The sequence below is a fragment of the Mus musculus genome, chromosome 3 (genome assembly GCF_000001635.26).
Source record: "Mus musculus strain C57BL/6J chromosome 3, GRCm38.p6 C57BL/6J".
NCBI lineage: Eukaryota > Metazoa > Chordata > Mammalia > Rodentia > Muridae > Mus > Mus musculus.
Genome location: NC_000069.6, coordinates 51311234 through 51323837, shown reverse-complemented (window position 1 = coordinate 51323837; position 12604 = coordinate 51311234). Strand labels below are relative to the sequence as shown.

Sequence of the window (12604 nt, the reverse complement as noted above, 5' to 3'; positions counted from 1 at the left end):
CCTGCATGTATGTCTGTGCACCATGTGTGTGCCTGAAGAGGGCGCTGGATCCCCTGGAAATGGAGTTACAGACAGTTGTGAGTTGCCATGTGGGTGCTGGGAACTGATAATGGGTCCTATGGAAGAGCGGCCTGTGCTCTTAACTGATGATCAATCTCCAAGGAAGCTGTAACATAATGTCTTCCCTAACAATACCTGTACACGATAGCTTGGTAAAATGTTATTCAATAAGTTAATGAATTTGAATATTCAGTTCTTAGGTAGAGTTATTGACTGTCTTTTGACACAGGTAGAAGCTTGTATCCTATTTAATTAAACTGTTGAGTACTAATTGCTTTATATCTGTCCTATATATCTTCAACAATTCCTCATTGTCCCTCTTTTAGACCCTCTGGTTAATCACCTTTAGAAGACTGGACTTCCGGATGTCTACTCCATCTCTATTGAACTAAACCATGAAAATGAAGGCTACAGTCCTGGCAATCGTCTGTGAGCCTTAGTTCCGTTGCTTCACAGCATTTGAGACTTCCTCAGGGAACGCACGATGGCATCGGCGGTGGTTGACAGCGGAGGCTCTGCTCTGGAGCTTCCTAGCGATGGAGGAGAAAATCAAGAGGTCAGGCATTTAATATATCTCATCTCTGTCTTGTTAGTAGAGATCCGTACATGAGTCTATCGTGAAATGAATGAGGGATACGGGTACTCAAGAGTGGACGTGTACCGTGCATAAACTTGTAGTGGTCATGGATGTGTTTGCATGTAACTTAGTGATGGGCGAGAAAGGTGCTCCACTGAGTGATGTGAGATGAGTGTGTTAGAGAGGGCTGGGAGGAGCGAGGGCACGCTAGCTTAGGGACAGCTTAGGTTTCTGAGAGTATCCATTTTCTTAGACTATAGAGAATGAGAGATACACTCATTGTGTGTAAATACCCAAACTGCAGTTGTCTGAAGTTAGAAGCTTATGTTTGCTTTCCTTGTCATTTTTATTTCTTAGTTATTCTGTTATGTCTAATTCAGGATTGATCTGTCAGATTTTTAATCTAATATGTGCAGTTATTTGTATAGTTAGAAAATGAAGTTTTGAAATTTTCTGCCAGTAGGATTTTTGACTCTTTTGTGTATTTGGTCATTTTCTTGTTACCGAAAGAAAGCACCGAAGAGTGAGAGGTAGGAGAAGGAAAGAGGGTTTCTGGTCCCCGCTCCTTAGCGACTGAGAATTGTCCCGTGCTGCATGCAGATGTTTGCTTGGAGACACCTTGGAAGTCTCTCTGTGAAAGATGCTGCTGTCCCTGGGGTTGATGTCAGGAGAATGGCACAGTGGCATGCCTGAGGACAGGGAGGACTCAGGGCTGTGTTCTGGGGTCCTGATGGTTCATGCTTGCTTGCTGTCTTTTCAGCCTCTGAGACCCATCTGCTGGGGCAGACTTCTGGGATGTACTTTTTTTTTTGTCAAGTGGGTTTGCTAACTCCTCCGTGTTCCCTTTGCATTTAAAGACTGCCTCTAAAACGGGTGCAGAGTCCATTGCAAGAAGCCACCACTAGAACATCCCTCCCAGGTCAGCTTCTTCTTCCTTTAAGATTCCCCTTCTGTATATTACCCCTGGAGGTGAGCTGCCAGGGATCCTGGATGCTGATTGGCAGGTGCTGCTTCTCTGTCAAGTTACTTTCCTGGGCTCTATAGCTTTGCAGTGTTGGTGTTTTATTACGTGAGGAGAGCTGCCGTGAACAGTATATTTACAGAGTACATTTATGCCTTGTTGATTAGGATTTACTTCTTCTCCTCCCTTACACGGAATCACAAGGATTCCTGCTCAGAACTTATCACGGAGGGAGACAGTTTTAGATAATGAATTTACCAAGTTGTTACTGACTAATGATTTACGTGGTGCGATGGGATAGTGATAATCTATGGGGGGAGGTCAGAAGATGGCAGCGTGCTTAGTAGGTACTTAAGGTGCTGTGGCACCCGTGTGGGGACAACTTCCGGTTCCAATCCCAATCCATCCATTTGTTCTTTTAACAGAGGTCAGCTACTCAATATGGGTCAAGTACTTTATAGGCACCGAGGTTAAAGGACTTCACGGGAGCAGTTAAAAATGTGTTGGGGCAGAGCTGACTGGAGAAAGTGGTTAATTGATAGTCAGGCTTCTCTGAAGAGGTGACAGTTTAGGGTTGTTAAGAGAGAAACGGTCATAGACAAATGTAAGTGGAAAGAATTCTAGGAAGAGAAAAGAGCCACTAGTTTTGGAAATACTTGATGTTCCAAGGGTAATCTGAAGAGAATGCAGAGGTGGAGTTTTGCCTGTGAGCGGCTCTCCAGTGATGTGCTTCCTGTATAGGGAATAGTTATAGCTGAGGATGGCAGTGCCACGGACCTTTATAATCATGGCCCCTGAGTCAGAGGAACAGCTAAGATTTAAAACGTAGTGCCAGAGCTGGCTCACCAGGTAAAAGCACTTGCCCTTGCAGAGGACCCAGGTTTGGTGACCAGCACCCACATGACAGCTCACAACCCTCTGTAACTCTAGTTCCAGGGACCCAACACCCTCCTCTGACCTGTGGCGCCAGGCAAGCATGTGATGCCCAGATACTCATGCAAGCAAAAACCTATGCAGTTAAAGAAAAGGGCAGGGCCAGAGATTGCTTAACAGGCGGAGACATTGATCTGTAAGCCTGAGAATTGAGAACTCAGGTAGAAGGAAGAGAGAACCCTCTCTATCCAGTGTCCTCTGACCTCTCTCTTTGTCTATCTGTCTGTCCGTCTCTCTCTCTCTCTCTCTCTCTCACGGGCACACACACACACCCACCACACAGACTGACTATAAGCATGTAAAAGGTAGAACACTAATTAACTAAAAGCAATGTTTTTCTTGATTATAAAAGTGATACAAGCTGGGCGGTGGTGGCTCACGCCTTTAATCCCAGCACTTGGGAGGCAGAGGCAGGCGGATTTCTGAGTTCGAGGCCAGCCTGGTCTACAAAGTGAGTTCCAGGACAGTCAGGGCTATATAGAGAAACCCTGTCTCCAAAACAAACAAACAAACAAACAAACAAAAAACAAAAACAAAAAACCAACAACCAACCAACCAAAAAACAAAACAAAACAAAGTAAACGGCAGATGCTGATGAGTGTAGACGTAAAAGTCATTTTGAAGACAAATATAATGATGTAATAAGATCTGATGTACTTAATATCAGTTACCAAATATGAGGGGAAAGTTCAGGGTTAAGAAAATTATTAATATTACTTATTTTATTTACATGAGTTCACTGTTGCTATCTTCAGACACACCAGAAGAGAGGGCATTGGATCCCATTACAGATGGTTGTGAGCTACCATGTGGTTGCTGGGATTTGAACTCAGGACCTCTGAAAGAGCAGTCAGTGCTTTTAACCGCTGAGCCATCCCTCCAGCCCCCAGTGAATGTCCGGGGCTTTCAACAAGGACCCTTCTGTGAGAAGATTCCTTATTAAAGATTTATGAATGTATTTTATGTGTGTGAGTGTTTTGCCTGTATGTATGTGTGTGTACCATCAATCAGAAGAGGCAGGGAACCTCTTGGAACTCCATTACAGGTGGCTGTGAACCACCTTTTGGGTGCTGGGAAGTGTCCTCTGTAGAGGCAACATGTGATCTTAACTACCAAGCAATTTCTTCAGCCTTGAGAGCAAATTCTTAGTGAAATGAGATTTTATGAAATTCCATATCCAGTTTTGGTAAAATCTTTCTTTAGATGTATAATATATATATCCATAATCCTATTTAGTTGTTAAGTATTGGGACATTTTCTTTAATGCTAACTGCTAGCGAGAGATTAATAGTCATGTGTGGTGATGCACATCTGTAACACTAGCACTCGGGAGGTAGAGACAGGAGGCTCATGAGTTCAAATCCAGCTTTGGCTACTTAAGGAGACATCATCTCAAAAACTAAAAAGCAAACAAGTAGCTCTGCATGGTGGCGCATGCTCGGGAGGCAGAGGCAGGTGGATTTCTGAGTTTGAGGCCAGCCTGGTCTACACTGCTAGTTCTAGGATAGCCTGGACTACATGGAGAAACTCTGGGAAAAAGCTCAACCCAACCCAACCAACCAAAGCAAGCGATGGCTTGAACAGACAATATTGAGACACTGCCTTAAGAGAGAAAGAAAAGACTCTAACAAAGAAGCACACTTTCCCCTCGGAAAGCGGGGGTCAGTGCTGTGGATGGGGTCAGCCCGCTCAGCTATTCTTCACACAAAGGCTGGTGACACAAAGAGGTCTCAATTCTTTGAAGTGAAATGGTTGTTTGTTTCTGCTAACACAAAGTGTGAACAGAGCTGCCAAGATGGCCTGGCTTGTAACACCTCTTTCGTCAGGCCTCAAGACTTGTGTGCCCAGGACACACGTGGTGGAAGAAGAGATTGACTCTGGCAAGCTGTCTTCTGGCCTCTCTATATAAGTAAATAAATGTAATTTAAAAAGTTATAAAAATTATGTAATAGTTCACACAGACAGACAGACAGACACACACACACACACACACACACACACACACACACACACACGTACACACTGAAAAGTATCACCTAGGCAGCTATTTGCACATACGGGAATACGATATGCTAGCTTTTATTCTTGAGACAGGTTCCCATGTAGATCAGTCTGGCCTTGATCTCAATGTGTAGCCAAGAATGATTTGAACCTCCTGACTCTCCTGCCTCCGCGTGCTGGGATAAAGGTGTGTACCACTCTTCGTGTGGAGCTGGGGATCGAACTCAGGGCTTACTGTATTCTTGGGAACTGAGCCACACCCTCAGCTCCGGCTGAGGTTTTTAATTATGTGTAGGAATGGTTTGTCAGTTTGCGTGTATATATGTGCGCTGTGTGTGTGCAGACACTAGAAGAGGGCATCCAGTCCCTAGGGCCTGGAGTCGCAGGCAGTTGAGCTATCATGTAGGTTCTGGGAATCGAACCAGGGTCCTTTGCAGAAACAACAAGTGCTCTTAATCATGGAGCCAACTATTGAGCCCGGGGCATCTGAGCTTTAGAAATTTAAATCAGGATTTATAAGGAGAACGTGTGCCATTTACTCTGCATTCTATAGTGTGAGGCAGGAATAGAAAGACAGGGTTATTGTGTGGGGAAAAAAGACTTAGTTGCCTGCAGTTGGCTCCTTTCTTCAGGATGCCAGGAGTGCTGTGAATGAGAGCCATCCGCATCCTGTCTTCCCAGGTCTGTTGCCGTGCTGAGAGTTTGCACTTACTCATGGTGAGGGCATTCACACCTGGGCTACAAGTTATGGTTAGTGTGTGGTTACGTCATTTTTTAAAAACTGTGAATAGAAGTTTCTAGATGTATATGCCCCAGTACAGGGGAACACCAGGGCCAAAAAAATGGGAATGGGTGGGTAGGGAAGTGGGGGGGAGGGTATGGGGGACTTTTGGGATAGCATTGGAAATGTAATTGAGGAAAATATGTAATAAAAAAAAAGTTTCTAGATGGGGTTGGAGAGATGGCTCAGCGGTTAAGAGCACTGACTGCTCTTCTGAAGGTCCTGAGTTCAAATCCCAGCAACCACATGGTGGCTCACAACCATCCATCATGAGATCTGGCGCCCTCTTCTGGAGTATCTGAGGAGAGTTACAGTGTATTTACATATAATAAATAAATAAGTCTTTAAATAAAAAAAAAGAAGTTTTTAGATGACATCAACTTCCAGCGAAACACATTGGGAATTTTTCCACTTAAGTCTGTGAGAGCAGTGTAAGCAAACAGGAAAACAGAGAAAGCATGTAATGACAAGGGGGCATCCTCAGAAAGAGTCCTAAGGAAGTCATCATCGCCTCCAATCAAGGGAGCAAATCGTGAGCTCTTGTGAGGGATGCAGTGTCCAAAACGCAGAGAAGCCCCGCGCTAAAGAAAGAGCTGCATGCATCGTGGGGCTCCGTCTTCTCTGGCTGGATCACCCAGAGGTTGAGGCTCCATGAAGCCAAGCAAAGGCTGGCCAAAAAGGCACAAACTCACTTCTTCTGCTGGGAGATACTGGCATTCTAGTCAGCCAGGCAGAAGGGTCCTTGTTGAAAGCCCAGGACATTGACTGGGGGCTGGAGGGATGGCTCAGTGGTTAAGAGCACTGACTGCTCTTCCAGAGGTCCTGAGTTCACTTCCCAACAACCACGTGGTGGCTCACAACCATCTGTAATGGGATCTGATGGCCTCTTCTGGCATGCAGGGGTACATGCAGATTGAACACTCATGTACATAAATAAATCTTATTTTAAAATAAAACAAACCCACAAGGGTCATGTCTTACATAGTAGGGCTAAATTAGCTCTAGAATTAAGGATAGTTGGACTTTAACCTTAAAAACTGGTTCAGGAGGGTAGGGGTATATGTGTCTAGCCTGTACAGGACCCTGGGCAAGATCCCTGGTGTTGCCCCCTGCCCTCCACCTGAAAAAGCTGATCGGTACGTAACTGTCCACTGTAATACTCTTAAGGCAAGAACGTAAGTGAAATGTATCATCTAGTAGTGGAAAATTTACGTAAGCTTTATGGAGCACGCAGCACTGAAGTGCACCACCTGAGCAGCTTGTTAAATGGTGCTGTAGAAGTAAGGCAGCAGAGTCTGAGGTCAGCAGTGGGAAGGAAGCTCCTTAACAAACACAGAGGAAGGAAGGAAACGAGAAGGGCAGAAAGCAGCAGCCGTCCACTGCCCACTGCCGTGCCGTCCTAGCTTGCTTCAATGTGGTACCATGGCAGGTTCTGTCACTGCCGACACATCTCATTCCTGAGCTGGTGTTCTGTGTGGCGTGCGTGCGTGCGGGGCCACCTTGAGCTCACCATCCTCTTGTGCTGGGAGCGGAGGTCAGCATGCCCCCCTGGCTTCCTGCCTAGCTCTCAGGATGAGCAGAGCAGAGTCCAACAGAAAAATAAGATGTGAAGAAGCAACAGCTATACATTTTGTAAATTTGATAACTAAACCTATAGGTGTAATAATTTTAAATACTATGTAAGATAAACCAGAAATTAGGCAGCAAGGACATCATAGTAAAATTGCTCAAAGCCAGATTCAGAGAAAGACTCTTAAGAGTAGCCAGAGGCGAATCGCAGGCAAAGTGAAGACAAGTGTGCCACACACTTGAGTTGAAGCCTTACAGGTCAGCGGACGACAGAATCTTTAAAGTGCTGGAGAAACCCTCAGGGGTTAGATAGACCATGGCCTTTAAAATGGCTTGGATACGATCAGGGCAGAGGTGGTACACACCTTTAATCCCAGCACTTAGGAGGTAAAGGCAAGCAGATCTCTGAGTTCAAGACTAGCACCTGTGTGGTGGGTCACAACTGTCTGTAGCTACAGTTCCACAGGATCTAGAGCTGTCCCAGGATGGCATCTCAGGATACCAGGCACACACATAGCCACATGAAAACATGCAGGAAAAACCCACTTACACATAAAATCAATTCTTCAAAAAAAAAAAAATGCTGAGAGGGTAAAACACCTGTTTATAGTTACATAGTTAGTAGCTTGGTGGGTTTGCTCAGCGGGTCCCAAACCTGGTGGTGAACTGTGTCCAATTCCTGAACCCATAAAATGGAAAGAACCAACTCCTGCAGATTGTGTCACACACACACACACACACACACACACTAAAAATTTTAAAATGAGTTTTCCACCTGAGACAAAGGCTGAAAGAATTTATCATAAATATATATGAACTATAAAAATTTTAAGTAATTTTTTTAGGCAGAAATTAATGATTCCATTTGGAAACTTGGTTTTATGCAAAATGAAAAGGCCTGGAGAAATGGTTAGTGTGTGGTGAATATAAAATGTTTTTTGAAGAGTAAAGCTTGTTGTAAACACTTAACATGTGCTGTAGCTCTCCTAATGTGCTTAGATAGATACAATTTTTTGTTTGTTTGCTTGAAACAGAATCTCCCTACACATCCCTGGTGGGCTGGCCTTGAACTATGTAGACTAGGGTGGCCTTGAACTCAAAGATCTATCTTCTTCTGCTTCCAGAGTTCTGGGATAAAAGGTGTGTGCCACTGCCTGGCTAGTTAAACCTAGTTTTATTGATATTAAATGTACCACATGTACACAAAATAAATAAAAACCAAGCATGTGTAAAAACAATAGACACACAAACGTATAGCGGACACGTGCCTGCAATCACACCTCTTGGGAAGCCGAGGCAAGAGAACCGTTATTTCTGGGTCACAGAGTGAGGCTGTCTCAACAAGCCAAAACCAACTGCTGTTCAGTAGTTTATTAAGGAGTTTAAAGGCAGCTAGGTGGTGGGGGCACACCCCTTTAATCCCAGCCCTCCGGAGACAGAGGCAGGTGCATTTCTGAGTTCTAGGAGACCTTGTCTTGAAAAACCAAAAATAAAACAACAACAAAACCCAAAATAAATAAGTAAGTAAGTAAGTAAATAAATAAATACAACACATGTACCAACAGAAGACTGCACTATTCATTTCCAGTGCCCGCAGTGAAATACCTGAGCCTGCACACTTTATAGACGGAAGAGCTGCTATTGCCTCGCAGTTCTGGGGCTCAAGGACACGGTACCAGCTTTTCTTTAGTTCTGGTGACGGGTGGGGTCATAATCAAGGAATGAGGTCGCCTGGCAAGACTGAAACATGCTGTGGCCAGGCCGGACAAGGCTCATTATAATTCCCTCACTGTCACACAGAACTACTCCACTGCTTTTCAAGAGTGTTTTCATGAAAACATTTCAGCTGATTCCACTGCCACGCAGTCCATCTTCCTCTTAACAATGCCCCTCCTAGAATCAAGCTTCCATTACTTGAACCCATAGAGGATATACTTTAACCTGAGGGAAGCCGCAGACTTCTTCAGAATATAAAGAACAGTAAGGCGGGGGAAGGTGCCCCATTGAAATAGGAAGAAGGGCTGGGGGGGTGTGGCTCAGTGGTTAGGAAGGCTTGCGGTGTAATCTTGAGAATTGGTGTTCAGATCGCAGCATCCACTTAACAAGTACTCCAGGGAGGTGGAGGAGAGAGGCTAACTGCTGCCTGCTGGCTTCCAGACTAGCTGGGAAAGCATCAACTCCAGGTTCAGGGAATGAGCCTGACCTATGTGTGTGCACACACATAAGAAATTAAAAAAGATGATGTGAATAATTGTATGGCTGGCCAGTAAACAAACAAACAAAAAACAACAACAAAAAACAAAGGGTGCAACATTTTTAGCCACTGAGGAAATGCAAATTAGAGCTGGAGAGGTGGCTCAGTTGTTAAGAGCACACGACTGTTCTTCCAGAGGTCCTGAGTTCAATTCCTAGCAGCGCATGGTGGCTCACACCATGTATAATGGAATCTGATTGCCTCTTCTGGTGTGTCTGAGGACAGAGCACTCATATACATAAAATACACGGATAAATAAGTCTTTAAAAAGAAGGAAAGAAATGCACATTAAATGGTCAAAGATCCTGACACACTCAGGCTGATTGTAGTGTGGTGCCCCGTGTTGGGGAAGATGAGCAGTTGGGTGCTCAGACATTTCTGATGGGAATGTCATAAGATCCAGGTTAGAAAAGAATTTGACAACTTAGAATTAAGTGTAGATCACTGTCTTATTTGGCAGACTCCCACCTTATATACTGAGGCAGGGTCTCTCACTTGAGTATAGTTTGTCAGCTCAGCTCCACTAGGATCCCATCTGCCTCCTGAACACTAGAGCCCACGAGGCTGCTGGGATCCAGACCTTGATTCTCATGCTAGTGTGTGAGCGCCAGCACAAAAAGTTAAACACGGGCTGGAGAGGTGGCTCAGCGGTCAAGAGCACTGACTGCTCTTCCAGAGGACCGGAGTTCAAATCCCACCAACCACATGGTGGCTCACAACCATCTGTAATGGGGTCCAACATTCTCTTCTGGTGTGCCTGAAGACAGCAATAGTGTACTCACATAAGTAAAATAAATATCTTAAAAAGAAAAGTTAAACACACACACTTACAAAACAATATGGGGGCTGGAGACATGGCACAGCGGTCTTTCAGAAGACCCAGGTTCAATGCCTAGTTGCACATAATGGCTCGCAACCATTTCTAAGTCCAGTTCCAGTGGATCCAGGGCTGGCTTCTGAAAGCACCAGGCGCACTGGTGGCGCACAGATGTACACACAGGAAAAACACTTAAAGAGAAGCAGCTCACAGCCCCAACCCCCAGCGTGCTGATTTTCACATCAAATTATAGAAAAGGCATAGATTAATGAGGTAGTTCCGCAGGTGAAGGTCTTGCCGACCTCAGCCTCTGGGATACACAAAGGGAGATGAAAATCAGCTCCCTCAAGTTGTCCTCTGACCTCGTGTGCATGCACACGCATGTGTGTGTGTGTGTGTGTGTGTGTGTGTGTGTGTGCGTGCACATGTGCACTCATACTAAAAGCTGAGGCTGAGATACAGGGCGAGAGATGTGGAGGGCTGGGCTGATGGTTGCTGGGATCTGTGTGTGAGCCGGGTGGGCCGTTGCTGAGGGACAGGGGAAGTTGTGTAGTGTTCTGCTGGCTGGCTGGCTGTTGCTACAAGGATACATGCTTATGAAAGTCCAAGGACTGCGTCTTAAAACGAGCATCTCACCTTCCTGGAGACCATTAGAGGCAACTATGGAAACACAGTTCTTGTGCACTGCTGAGCTTGACGTCTCGCTCCTTCACGTTCGGCACTAGGGAGGCAGAGGCAGGGGCATCTCTGAGTTGGAGGTCACCCTGTCTTGCATGGTGAGTTCCAGGCCAGCCCGTTACACACGTGTGGTGCTAGGATCACGTTGCACTTCCTTGTCTGATTCGTGTTTCAGCTTGCTAAGGCATCTGAGGGTACTCCCGATTTATACTGTGAAGGAAAATACGGGAAACTAACTATAAGCACTTGTTGTATACTCTTTAATGTCATTCTCCTACCCCAAGTCCAGTGGTAAGGGTTATAGGATGAACACCGGTAGGCTTTTAAAAACGTTTGCTTTGGTGGGTTTCTAATTTGAGGGATGTTGCAGGATATTTGATCACACTGTGAACCCTGCAATTGTATTGTTTATTGAAAAAGCTGTTTCTAGTGGGGCTCAGCCCTTAATACACACTTTTAATTCCAAACAATGAAGGCAAAGTTAGTTTGTAGAAGGAAGCACCCATGTTTGAAAGTGATGTCTAATTGAGTGACAAAGTGACGAATGTAGGTACCTAGATTCTGCATTATGTGATGTGATGTCTTTGAGGACTTAAGGTGTGACGTTTGCTGTCTAACAATCTCACTGTCCAGCCGACATCTATGTACTTATAAGAGAATGCCCTATGTAGACAGCATCGATGTTAGGCAAACAGCTTGTGTCAGGAGGACTTTGAATAGAAATTGTCCTTTTCGGGGGGATTAAAAACGGAAAAGGAAAGGATCTGGCCAGCTGTGGAGGCTACAGGAGACATGCATAACTTCATGGGAAGGGTTATATTGGGAGCCAAGTCACACACACATGGCTTGCATGCAGTAATGTGGGGAAGAAGCTGGTAAAAGTGGTTTGGTTTTTATTTTTTGGATGAGGCTGTAGTTAAAAAAAAAAAAAAATCCCATAATGAATGGCTTCACAAAACAACTTAAATCTTTCGGTTCTAGAATCTAGAAGTTTGAAATCCCAGCGTTGGTGAGCCGTCTTCTGAGAGCAGGGGGAGTCCGTCCACCTTATGCCCCTGTGTCTTTAAGTGGGCTTCTCTCTACCCCCACCTGTGTGTCCAAATTGCCCTCTCCTGTAAGGACTGGTGAGATGGGACTATGCCTAGTCCTAGTGATCATACCTTAGCCTGTATATCTCTACAAGGAGCCATTTCCAAATAAGGTCGCAGTCACAGCCAATACGGGTAAAAACACCTACACTTTAAGACATAATTCAACCCATAACAATGTGGAGTTCGTCGTTTTGTGTTTTGACCTTTTAGAAGGGACAGGATCATTATTAAGGCTTTTCGTGCAAAGGAGGAAGTGGCATAGGCGGTTTTGAATGGGCTGCGACAAGGTGCCCCCACTGAGGAGACCTCCAGACCAGCCCTGCTGATGTAGAGAGAAAGTGGGCCAGCGACTCATTCCTCCTGTGATCCCTGCTTTGCGCATAGCTAAGTTTAAAGACCTAGGAGATATTATTGTTAACTTATTATCTAAATATAAAAGACAGATTTAGAGGAAAACAAAATGTGAGAACAGGGGGAGATGCTGATAAGTTAATCCACGATGTTAGTGTTTTACGTGTGGTGTTTGAAACGGAAGCTGAGCACAGGGTTGGATGGAGAGCGGTGCTGCTGGGGGCGGGTTGGGGAGGGGGCTGCCTAGGGAGGGTGAAAGTGAAAAGTGAAGCTAAGAGGAGTGGTGAGGGTTTATTGGCACCCAGGGAGGAGTCAGAGGGTAAACCGGAAGGTGGAGGTAAGGAGAGGAGGGAGGGAGATTGAAAGGAGGAGTTGATGGTTATGTTTAAGAGCCGACAGTGGAGGTGTGTGCCTTTAATCCCGGCTCCCAGGACGCAGAGCAGGTGATATCTGAGTTTGAGGTCACACTGGCCTGCACAGACAGACCCTGACCTGAAAAAGCAAGAGGGGGCAGCATAGACAGGACTACAT

General features: G+C 45.3%; 1 protein-coding gene across 8 annotated transcripts in view; it reads left to right on the top strand.

Annotated features, from left to right (window-relative positions):
• Elf2 (E74-like factor 2) overlaps positions 1 to 12604 on the top strand; it is an 87964-nt gene that overhangs the window by 16846 nt on the left and 58514 nt on the right. For all 8 annotated transcript variants that reach the window (NM_001291059.1, NM_023502.2, NM_001356358.1 and 5 more), the window contains exon 3: positions 387 to 616. In NM_001291059.1, the coding sequence (NP_001277988.1) occupies positions 545 to 616 (72 nt within the window). In that variant the 5' untranslated portion in view covers positions 387 to 544. The remainder of the gene's footprint in view (positions 1 to 386; positions 617 to 12604) is intronic.